At 61.0% G+C, this 13,569-nt stretch overlaps 1 protein-coding gene across 4 annotated transcripts in view; it reads right to left on the reverse strand.

Annotated features, from left to right (window-relative positions):
* Nucleotides 1-6,033: 6,033 nt before the first annotated feature.
* Nucleotides 6,034-13,569, reverse strand: part of KATNIP (katanin interacting protein) — a 184,418-nt gene continuing 176,882 nt past the window's right edge. For 2 of the 4 annotated variants that reach the window (XM_034989018.1, XM_034989019.1), the window contains 6 exons: nucleotides 12,487-12,597; nucleotides 10,680-10,819; nucleotides 8,833-8,934; nucleotides 8,218-8,396; nucleotides 8,044-8,132; nucleotides 6,034-7,499 (listed from right to left, as the gene is read on the reverse strand). In XM_034989018.1, the coding sequence (XP_034844909.1) occupies nucleotides 7,441-7,499; nucleotides 8,044-8,132; nucleotides 8,218-8,396; nucleotides 8,833-8,934; nucleotides 10,680-10,819; nucleotides 12,487-12,597 (680 nt within the window). In that variant the 3' untranslated portion in view covers nucleotides 6,034-7,440. Of the gene's footprint in view, nucleotides 7,500-8,043; nucleotides 8,133-8,217; nucleotides 8,397-8,832; nucleotides 8,935-10,679; nucleotides 10,820-12,486; nucleotides 12,598-12,915; nucleotides 13,387-13,569 lie in introns of those variants that run through there. The other 2 variants (XM_034989016.1, XM_034989017.1) reach the window with 2 other exon arrangements.

Here is a 13,569-nt window from a genome sequence, read left to right on the forward strand (position 1 = left end):
CAGATGTCATCCTTCCCTGTATCAGACGTCCGTCCATCTTCCTTCTGCGTATGACCCATCCTAATTATTTAACTATCCATGTATCCATCTATCTGGTGATACAGTTCACTGCACCCCTACTATGTGCCAAGCGCTGCGGTAGGCACTTGAGATGGGATATTGAGCCATCCAGATGGGTGTCTGTCCTCACAGATGGGCGTGACAGAGAACGAGACAGATGGTTGTTGTACAGTGTGTGGTGTGTTTGGTGCCCGGCTCTGGGGCCAGGCAACCTGGGTTTAGATTCCAGCACCTCCCCCTGAGACCTTAGGCAAGTGACCTAACCTCTCTGTGCCTCCTCTCCATGGGCCATGGGGACAAGAGGACGGCTACCTCTTACAGCTGTCCTGAGGGCTAACTGAGCTACGGCATGTGAGGCATTTAGAACAGGGCCTGGCACAGAGTGAGTGCTTTGTTGGTGTTTGCTCTTATCGTGATGGGGGAAAGTCAGGGGCTGTGGGATCCCAAAGGCAGCACCTGCTGGGGGAGGGAGGAGGAGGCGGTGGTCAGGAGGGCTCCTTTGGGAAAAAGATATTTAAGCCAAGACATGAAGGTTGTCTAGATGTCAGGCAAGAAGAGAGAGAGGAAGAAAGTCGGAACATTACAGGAACCTTACAACAGCCTAGACAGCAGGTGTGGAGAGAGGGGAGGGTCACAGGGGGTGATTTCTCAAAATCTGGCTGCAGAGGAGGTCGGGGGAGCCAGGCCAGAGGGACGTGAAGCCTCCCTAGGAAGCTTGGACTTACCCACAGTCCACAGCCCCGCTGTGCATTCTAGGAGGATCTCTGCTGCCGTATCCCTCCCATGCTCGGAGGGAGAGAAGACAGTGGTCTGGTTCACAAAGTGGCCCCAGGGATGGGACAACGAGGGCAGAGTCAGGAGCCAGTCACGAGGGAAAATCAACAGACTGATGCGGAGGGAAAGTCGGCAAAGGCTCTCAGGTTCCGGGCTTGGGTCAGGGGCGGGTCCAGATGGCTTGAGTCTCAGGTGCCAGGGGCACCCACGTGGAGGTGTGTGCTCACTCATTCCCGTGTGCATTCATTCATCAAGAGAGTCATTAATCCATTTTCCATTCAGTCAGTAAATATTGTGCACCTACTGTGTGCAGCGGGAGATGGGCCTGGGTGGGGGATTGGGGTCCACTGACAAAGATCTCGAAAGTCAGGACAAGGAGTTTGGGCTTTGGGTCCTTGGCAGGACGTGGGGCTGGGCTCCCAGGGCCCTGGGCATCTTGGGGCTCCTTCTCCTCAGCTGGGGTCCTTCTGTAGTTGGCGGCTGGACCACCAAAGCCCAGGACATGATTTTAATTGACACATGGGCACAATTTTAATCTATTTTAATAGTTGTGTTTATGTAAATGTGTATTAGGAAAAAATGTATAATGGGCACATTAGTGTCATGATTTCACCAATGCTGTTGCTTAGGACGAAACCAAAATAGGCATTTAAGTAAAAAGACAAAGACCTGGCTTGAAGAAAAATATTCAATAAATAATCGTGCAAGTGGTATGTGATTATGGTATGCGGACGGCTCAGGCAAAGGCCTTTCTTAGCCTGCATAAGTCCATCCATCAGTCCCCCCGTCCCTCTGGGCACCTGTCGGGCAGACCGTGAGCCCCCGCTCTCCATCTCGTGGAGCCGACAGCAAGAAGGCTGCTCGTGAGGTGAAAGGAAGCATCGCCAGGCAGGCCCAGGCGTGGTCCCAGTGGCTCCCTACTGAGCGTTACTGGCAGGGGGGTCTTGATGCCGGGGGGCAAATGCATCTGGGAGGAGGGAAGACCACCCGGGCTGAAGGCAGGAGGTGCTTGGGTGTGCACATAGAGGTCTGCCCCGGGTACCCGCACCCAGCATCCCTGTGTCCAAATTCCCCGGGCTCCTGTACACAGACCAACCCCAACAAGCCTGAGTTAGCGCTTGGTGCTAAGTGTATGTGCGCCCACTGGCCCTGAGCCCACGCTCCCAGGGCGTGAGCTGGTCTTGGACACGGACTGGCCTGCACGCGCTCGGTGGCCCACAGTGGGGCCTCTGCCCTCTTGTTGGCTCACACCACGCCCTCTCCCCGGGTGCAGGGGGCCGTGGGGGCCTGAGCTAAGGGCTAATGCGCAGGCCCAGGCCTCAGGAAGTGGCGGCGCTGACCTCCCTCCTTGGCCGGCGGATGTGATGGGCGGTCATTCCTGCCACCCTCACCGAAGCCAAACTCTCCCAGCCACACACTTATCTCCCTCAGGTAATGGAAACGTCAACTTGATTCATGGGCATCCGTTCGCTGCAGCCAGGCCTGACTTGTCCTGTTGGGGAGGCTCATCCCTCGGGAGGAAGTGAGGACAGAGGAAAGCATCAGCGGCCGTGGAGTTAGTTCAAATCCTGAGACCAAATCACAGACCTGCAGTGGGCCCCATTCGTCCCCGAACCGCTCATGGAGGCTCTCCTGTGTGCCAGGCACAACGGGGCACCCGAGCCGCCACGGTGAGTCGGGAGGACACGGAATTTGTATTCCAGTGAGGAGACTGACTACTCAGATCATTCGAACAACAAAAATACCACTTCCAAGCGTGAGAAGTGCTATGTAAGCGAACAAGGGAAGGCCTGGTTTACACTGGAACGGTGAGGGTGGGCCTCTAAGGAAGGGCCACGCAGCAGGGACTGAAGGAAGCAGCAAGGGAGTCTGGGTATAAGCCACAGCATGTGCAAAGGCCCTGGGGTTGAGAGGAATGTTGTGTGTGGCACTGTGACAGGACACCGTGCTTGGAGCTCAAAGTGAGGGCATGAAGTCTGCTGCTGAGCAGTTGGTCTTCAGGGGTCGGAGCTGGTGGGGCCTGGGGGTGATGGCCAGGAGTGCGGCCTTCGCCTGGAAGGTTCCACAGGGAACCACTGGCAGGAGGATTTTTAGAGGAGGACACAGCAAGTTCCTCCAGGTTGTATGGGGGGAAGGCCTGGGAGATGGGGTGCAAGGCAGAGTCAGGGTGACGAGAGAGGGGGCTGCAGCAGGTTCTGGCAGGACTTAGAGGCTTAGGCTGCGGGGCACCAGGAATGAGCTAAGTCGCCCCAGTGCGGCTTGGGGATGGGTGAGGGAACGAGGCACACCGGGGCTCGACTAGCTGTTCTCTGAGGCTCCTGTCTGGGCTTTGATGCTGTGCGGACGGGGACCCCTTGGGCCACTCGGGGCCACGGCAGGAATCAGGAAAAGTGTCATCTGAGCGGATGAAGTGCGTGACCTCAAACCATAGGAACCGCGGTCTGGGGCACACGGCTTGGGGGTGCTGGAGTTTAGCGCCACTCACCCCTTCTCCGGGGCTGTGGCCAGTGAACAGATCGCACCACCGCATGGGTGGACAGCCTTGCCACGGGACTGAGGACAAACTCAGCCCAGCCGGGGACCATCAGTCATGAGGGAAAACCAGTCTCCTCTGTGTGGGGATTTACTGCGTGGACAGACCGGAAATCCCGGTGCGGGACCTCTGCTCTGTCCCCGGCACAGCCCAGCCCGCGACACCCTGGTAATTGCTTTGGGGGCCACATTTCATCCTGGGCTGACACCGGCCGAGCCTCTGCCTTACGGGGAAGCTGGTGGCCGGGCCGCTGCCAGGACGGGCCGGGATGCAGGGGTTAGGGGGCGCCCTGGGACAAGCGGGCAGGGGGCTTCCGTGTGGGAGAAGTTCCACCGCATGAAGCCGGGCTGGCGAGCCCCTGCCCTAACCACCCCCTCCGTCCCCTCCGGTCTGATCCCCCTGGGAACGGCCAGGGTGAGTGTGGGCGGCCTGGGGGTGCAGGCTGGGCTGGCGAGCGAGGCGAGCATCCTGCAGGGGCTGAGACCCCACCTCTGCTCTGAGGCCGGTGCCCCTCGTGGCCCAACTGGAGGAGGCTGGGGGGGTCGTCCCGAGGGTCAGGAGGGGCTGGTGGAAGGCGGGGCTGGGGTGCTCTGGGGAGGAGCCCGCCGTTGGGAGCTGGGCAGCCTTGGAACCCAGCTTAGCCCGAGGACACTGCACACCTGGGGCCCGATCGGTCGCCAGGGGCTCGCCACCCCCCCTGCCCCCGCCACTGGGCCCCACGTCACTGGCAGTCATGCTCGCACCTGTGCATGCTCCAACGCCGGCGGGCCGTGCAGGTGACGCGGGTGAGGGACGCAGGTGGGGCCCGGGACAGAGCGGCCGTGGGGGCCCCGGCAGCCATGAGTAAAGGGGACCAGAGCTGCCTGTTCTTGCGGGGAAGCGGGGGGCTGTCCGGACCCGTGCAGCCAGCCAGATCGGAGTGGGCTCTGCTGTCCCACTCGCCGGCCGGGGGAGACCGGGAGCCTCCGGTGGGGACTCGAGGCGACGGGGCGGGGGAGGGGGTGAGGACGTGGCGGCAAACAGGCCCGGGGCGGGGGCAGCCGCCCCCGTCAGAGTGTAGAGACCGCCATGGCAGGCTCCGGGGGAGCCCCGGGGGCCTTCTGCGGTCGTGGCGTCCGAGCAGGACTGTCTGGGGACCGACGAACAAACGCGCAGAGGCAGGTCCTTCCCACTGGCCGCACAGAGGAGGCGGGTCCCCCGGGGGCCAGAGGCCAGAGGCCGGCTCTTCCTCGGCCCTCTCGTCAGCTGTGGCTGGGAGCGGAACCCCATGCGGGGTGCCAGCCAGCTCCCCGACCCCACAGCCCAGTGCCGATGCGTGGGGTGGGAAGCAGGACGCCCAGGGCAAGGCGTCTGTCCTCCCACCGCGGCTGAGGGTGGGGACTGCCACCTTCAGCATGCAAAGGTCACCAGACCGACCCCTGCCTTTGTGCCCTAGGCGGTCTGAGGGCCCAGGATCGATCCCCTCCCTCCTCTGACTTCCCAGGGAGGAACCAGCTCTGGGCGTTCTGGCCACAGGCTGGGGACTGCAGCCTTCAGGGGGACCAGGCAGGGAGGGGGCGCTGGGGTTCATGCCGAAGCGGGGTGGGACCCGGGGTGAAGCGGGGGGCCTACGCGGGACTGGTAACCGGTTTGGCTCAGTTGGTGCTTGCTTGGTTAAGTTAGAACCAACATTTACAAGTGCGATTTCACATTAAAAATAGATAAAACACCTGGATTTCTGGCTTCTCTTAAAATCCCTGAAGGTCTGGCATCTCTGGACCACTGTCGCTGAGTTATAGCTGTCCCCCAGAAGGGGCGTGCGCTGCGCTGCTGACCAGGTCCCCCGGGGCCGGCTTTGCCCCCGGACGTCAGACCAGGCCCAGAAGCTGGGATGCCCTGCCCGGCCTCCCGCCCCACAGAAGGAGCATTGAATGGCCTCGCCCGCCCTCCAGCGTCTCCAAGGCTGGCCCAGAGATGCTACCGCGGAGGGAGGTCGGGGAGGCTCTCCAATACCAGGGGGCCAGAGCAACTCTCCCCTCGGCCTGGGACAGAGGGAGGTGGGGTTTCCAAGGGGCCGTCCTGCGTACCCCCAGGGTAATTGCTGGCACCTGAGCTGTACCCCAGAACCAGCCCCCCGCCAAGTGAACCCTCTTCCCACTCAAAGGCGCTTCATCCAGACACCAATGCTCACCTCTGAAGGAACCTGGGGAGTGGGGAACCACAGGAGACAGACCAAGAATCAGGCATCTGGGGGCTTGGCTTCTAGGATCCACATTAAGCCTAAGGGAAACCCCCAGGATTTCACCCCGCCTCAGCTCTCCTGTGGTTGTCCTGGGATTTGTGCGCTAATGGCTTCCGAAGCTGTGTGTTTTGGGCAAGTTACTCAACCTCTCTGTGCCTCAATTCTCTCATCTGTGAAGGGAGGATTGTAATAGTGCTGACCCCAGAGGGTTGTAACGTGGATTCAATGAGGTGGTTCCGGACACAGAATAACCACCATATATGTATGGGCTTCTATCCTCTGCCCACGATCATGCCCCCATTTGCAGGTGGGGAAAGGGAAGCTCAGGGAGGGGACTCACCCCGCGTCATTCCGCCAGCCTCCAGCAAACTCTGACTCCGTTCTGGGAGGCAGCATGGGCCCCCTCTGCCTGACCCCAAATCCATATTCTTAATAACATCTTTTATTGATTTTGCAAGAGAAAAAAAATAGACATTTATTTTACAGTTAATGCCCGTACAGCTTTTTTCCCCTCCTAAATTACATGGCGCATACAATTCTTAGCAACAGCAGTGGAGGTTTGGGAGCGAGCGTGCGTGGTGGTCTGACCTGTGCCCCAGCCTCGCGTGGGGACAGAGAGCTGGGCCGTATTCAACGTGGCGGTGGCACCAGCTTTGGTCCCTAAGGGCTGGCTCGATCAGCCCCCGGCCCCCCCGGGCCTCAGCTCTCCTGGGAGCCCAGAGGCCTCGGAAGCGCTCGCCACATCTGGGAGGTGAGCCCGGAAGCCGGGGCCCTGGAAGCTACAGCGATGATGGATCTTCTCTGGGAGAAACAATTCCTTATCTTCACATCGGTCCCACGCTCCAAATGAAAAGCGCATTTGCATAGCTGCTCGGCCGAAGCTGCAAAGCTCATAAAGTATTTGCTGGGGCTCTCGGTTGCACAGGAACCTGCTTGGAGTACAGGGCTGCGGCGGGGCCGGGCTGGGCGCCAGGAAAGCAACGGATTATTTGGAACGAGAAATTACCCACCACTGGGAAACCAATTAGGTCCCTGATCCGAGCTTGTTACGTCGATGGAAATAGATACGTTCTGAGCTTCACTCGGCTGGGGGTGCAAGGCACATTTCCAACTCGAGGGGAAGCTGCTCGAAGCGGGGGGGCTGGGCAACGAGCACCTCGCTGCCTCCCTGCAAGGGCACCTGTGCGCAGAGGAGGGAGGAGCAAGCAGGAGGAGCCCGCGCTCAGACCAGAGGGAGGGCCGCCCGCCTCCAGGCAAAGTTCACGTGGAAGGGGAGGTGGGGTTGTGGCCTGGTCCTCGGCCTGCCCCGCGTCCAGAGGGCATCTGGACGGGCCCTGCTGGCCGTCTGGGGTGTGAAGCTGCCCACCGCCATCCTAGGACGCGGCTCCCTTCCTTTCCTCCCCGAGACACCCACATCCCCGAGTGCGTCCGGGGCTGGAGCAGCCCTGGCTAGACATTGGGGGACCAGGGAACAACGCCACCCTCTCAGCCGGCTCCACCAGCCCCCAGATGAGGCAGGGGTGTGGCGGGGAGGGGGGTTGTTGGCACCTCCTCTCGGGCCTCCCCCGGCGCCCCCTCATGTGGGGGGGTTGGTGGCTGAGCCCTGGGCAGCCATGCTCTGCAGGGAGGGGAGGCCCCCCCCCCGCCACCTCACCGTCCTGGCGGGTTTGTGTGCACAGGCGTGGGTCCCAGGAGGGCGCCCCGGAGCCCAGCGGCAGAGGGAGGCCAGGCCACACGCGTCCCCTCTCGCTCCCCTCTTCCAGCCTGCAGAGTCCAGGCTGCCAAGGCTGAGGACCGGGGGCGAGTGACACGGGCGCCGCCGGCTGGAGGACCAGGCCCCCCTCCTCTGCGGTCAGCACCGCCACCGTCGCGCGGTCTCCTTCTCGCTTATGCACGTTTTGGGGCGTAAGGCTGTCAAGGGAGAGGCCAGAGAGGAGGGCGTTACCCAGCCTCAGTCCCTGAGGGCCACCCCACACCCGCGGTTGGTGGGGGGGATGTGCAAACTGTCCGGGTCCCCGGCCTAGGCCACCGCCCGCAGCTCCCCCGCAGCCCCCAAGCTCGGCACCCAGGCACGCTGACCTGCCCCCCTGCAGCAGGCTCTGCCACGCTGTTCCGTCTGCCCGGCCAACTCCCCGTAGGTCTCAGGGTGCAGCTCAAACACCACCTCCTCTGGGAAGCCCTCGCCCTGGGCATCCTCCACTGGTTTCCCACAGCACAGGGCAACCCCTTCCGTCTGCCCCCAAGCCGGGCCCCCAGGAAGCCACACCAAGCTGCAGGTGACTGCGGGAAGGGGGCCGCACGCTGCTCCCGGGGTTCTGCCCCCGCAGCCTCCCGGGACTGAGAAGGGGCTCCGAGGGGCAGGCAGGGGTGGGCGTGAGTGTGGGACCCCCCTGCCAGCTTGTCTACGCAGCCTGGAGTCCCGCGGGTGACCTCTGGGCAGAGCAGCCAAACTGACCTGGGTCAACCGCGCTCTGCTTCCTTTTCGAGTTGGTGATGATTTGGTTTTCATTCATCATCTGGACGTCCTGATCCTCCACCTGATTGCTGGGGGGAGGCAGAAGACAGCGGGTTGGAGCCCTGCCATCTGTCCCCAAAAGGGCCGGCGGGGGAGGCGGCGGGCCGGGCGTACCTGATGGTGGTGTGTCGCCCCTGGCGGCAGGCGTCCGTGTCCTCGGTGAAGAGGATGGTGTGGTAGGGCACCGTGGGCTCACACGTGGGCAGGATGCCCCCCAGCAGGTGGCCCACCATGGCCAGGATCCCGTTGTACACAAGCAAGTCGTCCACCAGGAGCTGGCGGACACGGAGGGGCTGCACCGTGGGGCCGAGGGTCCGCCCTCCTTCCCCGCCCCGGCCTCGGTCAAAGCGAGTTACTGCTCGGAGCCCCGCGGGCTAGCGCAGCCTGCGTTAGGTCTCAGGCCCTCGTGACCACTGCGGAAGGCACCTCCTCTCCCCGCCCCAGAGTCTCCTCCCCGAGGGAAGAGCTCCCTAGACCCACATGACTGGAAAAGAAAAGATGAAAGAAAAGCCACTTTCTGGTTTTCAGGGGGAGGATTCAAATCACTGGGGGCAGGTTTGGGATCCACGGTGGGATGGCGAATTTCCCTGCCTCGGAGGACCAGGCATTTGTGTGTAAGGTGGCAAGAGAGAGAAGTAAATCAAACTGCGACAAACGATAATTGTCGGCAGCCTAAATACCAACGAGCATAATTATCTCGAAAAACCCAGCTGATAAGTAAGTACTCACGCCAAACTCTTTCACCCCTCGATGGGGCGTTTTTGCGTAATTCCACAGTTTGATCATTGACACGGTGGTGGGCAGATCGAAAATCACATAAACCCGGTTCACCTGTCAGAGACGAGAACCCATGAAAACAGGCATGTTTGGAAACAGGCGCCGGGTGGGGCGGGGGTGCGGGCGGGGGCGAGCCCCGTGGGCGCTGGAGGCGGCGCCTGGGCGGCTGGGGGGCCGTGGCGCGTGGGGTCCCCGCTGCCTTCCAACTCCCCGGCAGCCCATCTTGAGTCCGGTCACGTGCGGCTGCGTTTGCAACAAACCGCTGACTGGCTCTGGGAGGGCCTGTTTTCTGGGGCCTGGCGTGGCCCTCATTTAAATACCCGCAGAGAACCGGGTGCACCCTTCCCTCTCCCCGGGGTCCGGCCAGACACCCAGCGCAGGGGCTTCCCCGGGCCGAAGCGGTAGGCCCCGGCTGCAGAGTCAAGGAGCACTGTCCCCCCACCCCGGGCGGGCAGCACGGCCTTGACCCCGATCTGTCCTTTCTCCGGTCCTAAATGAGAAGCATAGCAGACAGGCCCCGAAGGCACTGCTGGGTAATTTCCAGCCCATGTCTTTGAACCTCCGCAGGGGGAGCGGGGAGGGGGTTGTCCAGATCAGTGGTAGAATCAGCCAGTAAGGTCAGACCTGGCGGCTTCCCACCCACCCTGCCGCCCCAACAAAGACTCTCCCATATTAGGGGGCCCCTTGCAAGACAGAACAGAGCAATGAGCATTCAGTGTGGGCCCCAGGCCCCGGTCTCAGCCCCTGGCCATCCCCCAAAGGCCTCGCAGGACGTCGGGGGTTGGAGGGGTGGGGGTGCTGCAGGGGGAGGGCCAGCCTTCCGGCTGTACCGTGGAAATGGTAAAGGTCCTCCAGCTCAGCCGCCCACGGGGCTCAGGCAGATACAAATGTTTGAGTCCGGCTGGGAGAGTAACAGCTACAAAAACTGCCTCACACCAAAGTCACTGAAAGATGAACACCTGCTGGCCAAGCTCAAGATGGCAGCGGACAGGTGGCGCCCCGGTCTCAGGGCTCAGAGACCTCGGGGTTTCTCCTTTGCAGGGGCGGGGCTGGCGCTCAGGGGAGCTGATGGACGCTCGGGGCTCGGGGCGGGGGGGACACTGAGGAAAACCTCCCACACAGAGCTGCTGATGCTGCTCCTTTCCGTGTTTTGAGAGGAAAATAGACCTCCCTGTCCTCCTGCCCAGTCACGCGGAGGGAGAGGGGACACTTCAGCGGTCACACGCATGCCTGGTGCTACTGCACTCCTCTACCCGGGCGTCTGGCTGGTGCGGGGCTAGAGCCACCTGTCTCCACCCGGCCTGTCTCCTCTCTCTCTCTCGACCAACATCGGCCAGGCCTGGGGGGGCGAAGGCCCCCACCCCAGGTCCCCAAGTGACAAGGAGGACCAGCAGGAGGGTCTGAGATCTGCGAAACGGAGTCAGTTGAGAGCTGACAGGCGGATCTGGGGTCAGAGGGAAGGCCGGGTTGGGGTCCAGTGCCTGGTGACCTCGAGGTCCGGGAGGAGGCAAGGGGATGTGGCCAGGGGACCGGGCTGCCCGTGGGGACCGACGGACGCCTGCAGCACTGGGGCTCCGGGGTCCCGTGTGGGACCTTCTCTCTCCAGGGCGCTTTGCAATAACCACCCCAAGTGCAAAGGGAAAGAACCACGCCCCCCAAAAAGTGCCCATCGGAGGTGTCAGCGAAGACCTGGGCCTTCCTGACGGCCCGCGGGCATTTTGATTCGTTGGCGATTCACTTGGCCTGGAAGAAAGACGTGTCACCGAGACCAAGGACACAAAGTCCCCCCGCAAACCCACCAGGCCGGGCAGGATGGGGGCCAGCCACATGTGCCTGCCGTCGCTGGTGTCATTCACTTGGTCGATGAGCTTGTCGGGGGTCCGGACGTCCCCGCACACGCCCTCCAGGGAGTTCACGCTGTCGGGGAAGGCGGCGATATCTGGGGAGTCTCTAAGCTGCCATAACCCAAAGCAGTGTGCTGGGCGCCGTGCGCCGCTCTCTCGGCCACCAGCCTCCTCGTGCTGACGGTGTGGCTCAGGGAATGCCGGGCTGGTGGGCAGAATGGCCATCTGCTGCTCGGGGCAGCCGCAAAAGTGGCAGTCAAATTAGCCATTGTGGGGAAAATGAGCACCAGGGCCGGCAGGGGTGCAGGGGTGGGGGGGGTAGTGGCCAGTGTCAGGGACAGGGAGGCGGCCAGGCTGGCACTCTGGGGAGTGGAGGGCAAACTTCGAAGGTTTTCTGTTGCGAAGGGGCTGAGGGATGGCTGGATACGGCCTTGGCATGGGGGCACCAGCCCGAGACTGGATGCACCGGTGAGCCTGACCCGGCGATGGCTACTCGAGGGCTGGACATTATCGCAGATCTGGAGCAACCAGTTCTGGCTCTGGCTCTGCCTTCCCACCTGTGAGGTCTGGGGCAAGTCCCAGAACATCTCGGGGCCTGCTTCCTCATCTGTAAAATGGGTGTAAAAACCTCCACATCTCAGAATCGATGTGAGCAGGCTCGGTAAAATCGAATGAGGCTTATACCTCCAAGGAATCACTAATAACCATCAAACCCACCAGGAATCATTTATCCCAGGCCAGGAGGATGGTGTCACCAGGGGAAGGCAGAAAAGGATCCAACTGGAACCCAGGACCCCAGAGAGGTGCAAGGCAGGCTTTGGGGTTGGACCTGCTCTGGTGGGACCCTGTGGTGGGGCAGGGATCACGGGGCAAGGGCCCAGAGGGGTCAGGCAGGTGACATCAAAGATAGATGCCTGACAGCTCAGCGGTCGGAGCATGGTCTCTACAGCCAAATTCCCAGCTGTACACTCACATGCTGTGTGACCTTGGGCAAGTTACTTAACCTCTCTGTCTCAGTTCCTCACGTGTAAAATGGGGATGACAGCACTCACTTCACAAGATGATTATGAGGGCAAATGAGGTACCACCAGACAAGCGCTCACAGGGCGAGCCCTCAGTCAATATTAGCAATTTGTTTTGGGGGCCTGGTAGAAGACAGTAAGGACATGTTTGGGGCAAAGGGCAGTGGATACTCAGGTCCAGCCATCATCACTGTGCATGACTATTGCTAATTTCTCAAGAGTGGCTGAAGACTGAGGTTTTCATGTGAAACCCCTTGATTTTTAAAAAATATTAGCGACTAAGCTAAAATATTTAAAAACTCAGTGGGCTAGCAGTTTGCGAATTCTGGGGGGGGCGTTCCATGAACAAAGGGGTCCACGGTCAATAAATTCAGGACACACTGGGTTGAATGCAGTGTCATGGGCGGCTCCCTGCTGGCCTTCCAGAGTCTTTAGAACTCCAAAGTACTTGTGGTTCTCCGGAGGGGGGGTTGTGTGGCAGCTGGTACCCTCTCCCAAATGCCCGGGCCACAGGCCTCTCTGTCTCGTGGGACTCCTGCTCTGGATACCTTGGCCGGGGTGGCTGGGAGCCGCCCCCTGCTCTGCCCACCCCCCAAGGGTCAGCATCTGACCCGAAGCAGAGCCCACTGGCATTTTTAGTCCCGGAGTCGGGCTCCTACAGGGACATTTCCTCTCCTTCCCCCAACCCTCCCGTGCTCCCTTCCGTCGGGGTGGAGTCCCCTTCTGCCTCAAAAGGATACTGTTTTCCGACAGAGGGATTTTTTCTCCCCGCTCATCATACAGCTCCAGGCCCGTGAGACCGATATAATAGGGATCACCCCAGCTGGTCAGGAGCTGCAACTGGAAAATGACTAGGGGACGTTATTAAGGAAAAACAGGCTTAATTTTCTGAGAACAAAGCAAAAGAGGGACAAAGATAAAATAGGGATATACTCTGGGGTGGGCTTCTACAGATGAATGAGAGGAAAAAAATCATTTTTGTTCTCTCACTGAGACTGAAGCCCATCAAAATATATGTGGCACCAGATTGTCTTGGATTTCAACTGCGTATGTGTGTGTTTTAAGAGTTAAAAATTGTCCTCCGAGCCCGGGAGGCAGGAAGACGGGAGGGGAGGGTGCTGTTCCCCAGGGGGCTGGCAGGACGAGAGCCATGTGCGTCACAAACTCATTGCGTGGTGGCACTGAATGATGTGACCAGGACTCAAACTGTCTCCTGCCTCAGTTTCCCTGGTTGTAAAATGACAAGAACGAAGTGCCCGTTCCCTCCTCCGTCCATTTCAAGTGTGCAGGGTCGGTGCGGGGGTGGGGGGATGGCTAAGGGGGGGAAATCCATGAGCTCTGGAGCAGCGGGAGGGATGGGCCAGGGCCGCGTGAGCCACCATTGCTGACCGTGTCCCACAGTCCTCAGCCCCATCCCCCACCAGCGCCCATCATGCCAGGGGCGGGCAGGGCAGGAAAGGTGGCTTAGCCACGGGCAGTCGGTCCAGGAGAACAGGCTACTGAGAGAGCCAGGCTGCTCATGTTCACTCACCTGCCCCGCCCCTTCCCAGCTCTGTGGCCTTGGGCAAGTTCCTTCGCCTCTCTGGGCCTCCGTGTTCTCAGCTGAGAAATGGGGATGCTCACAGCACCGCTGCACCGGGCTGTGGCGAGGACTGAGTTAATAACGCCACGCACTGTGACAGTGCCAGGCCCAGGGAAGGATCCAGCAAATTGGGGCTATCCTTGCTTCTATGTTCACCTCCTCCCTGCCTGGTTCCAAGGACAGCCCCCAGTTCAGTCCCTGGGGAGAGTTCCAGCTTCTCTGGCCCCTCCTAGCTGGAGTC

Source organism: Mirounga leonina, unplaced genomic scaffold, assembly GCF_011800145.1.
Source record: "Mirounga leonina isolate KUSES-001 unplaced genomic scaffold, KU_Mleo_1.0 Mir_454, whole genome shotgun sequence".
In the NCBI taxonomy this organism is placed as follows: Eukaryota; Metazoa; Chordata; class Mammalia; order Carnivora; family Phocidae; genus Mirounga; species Mirounga leonina.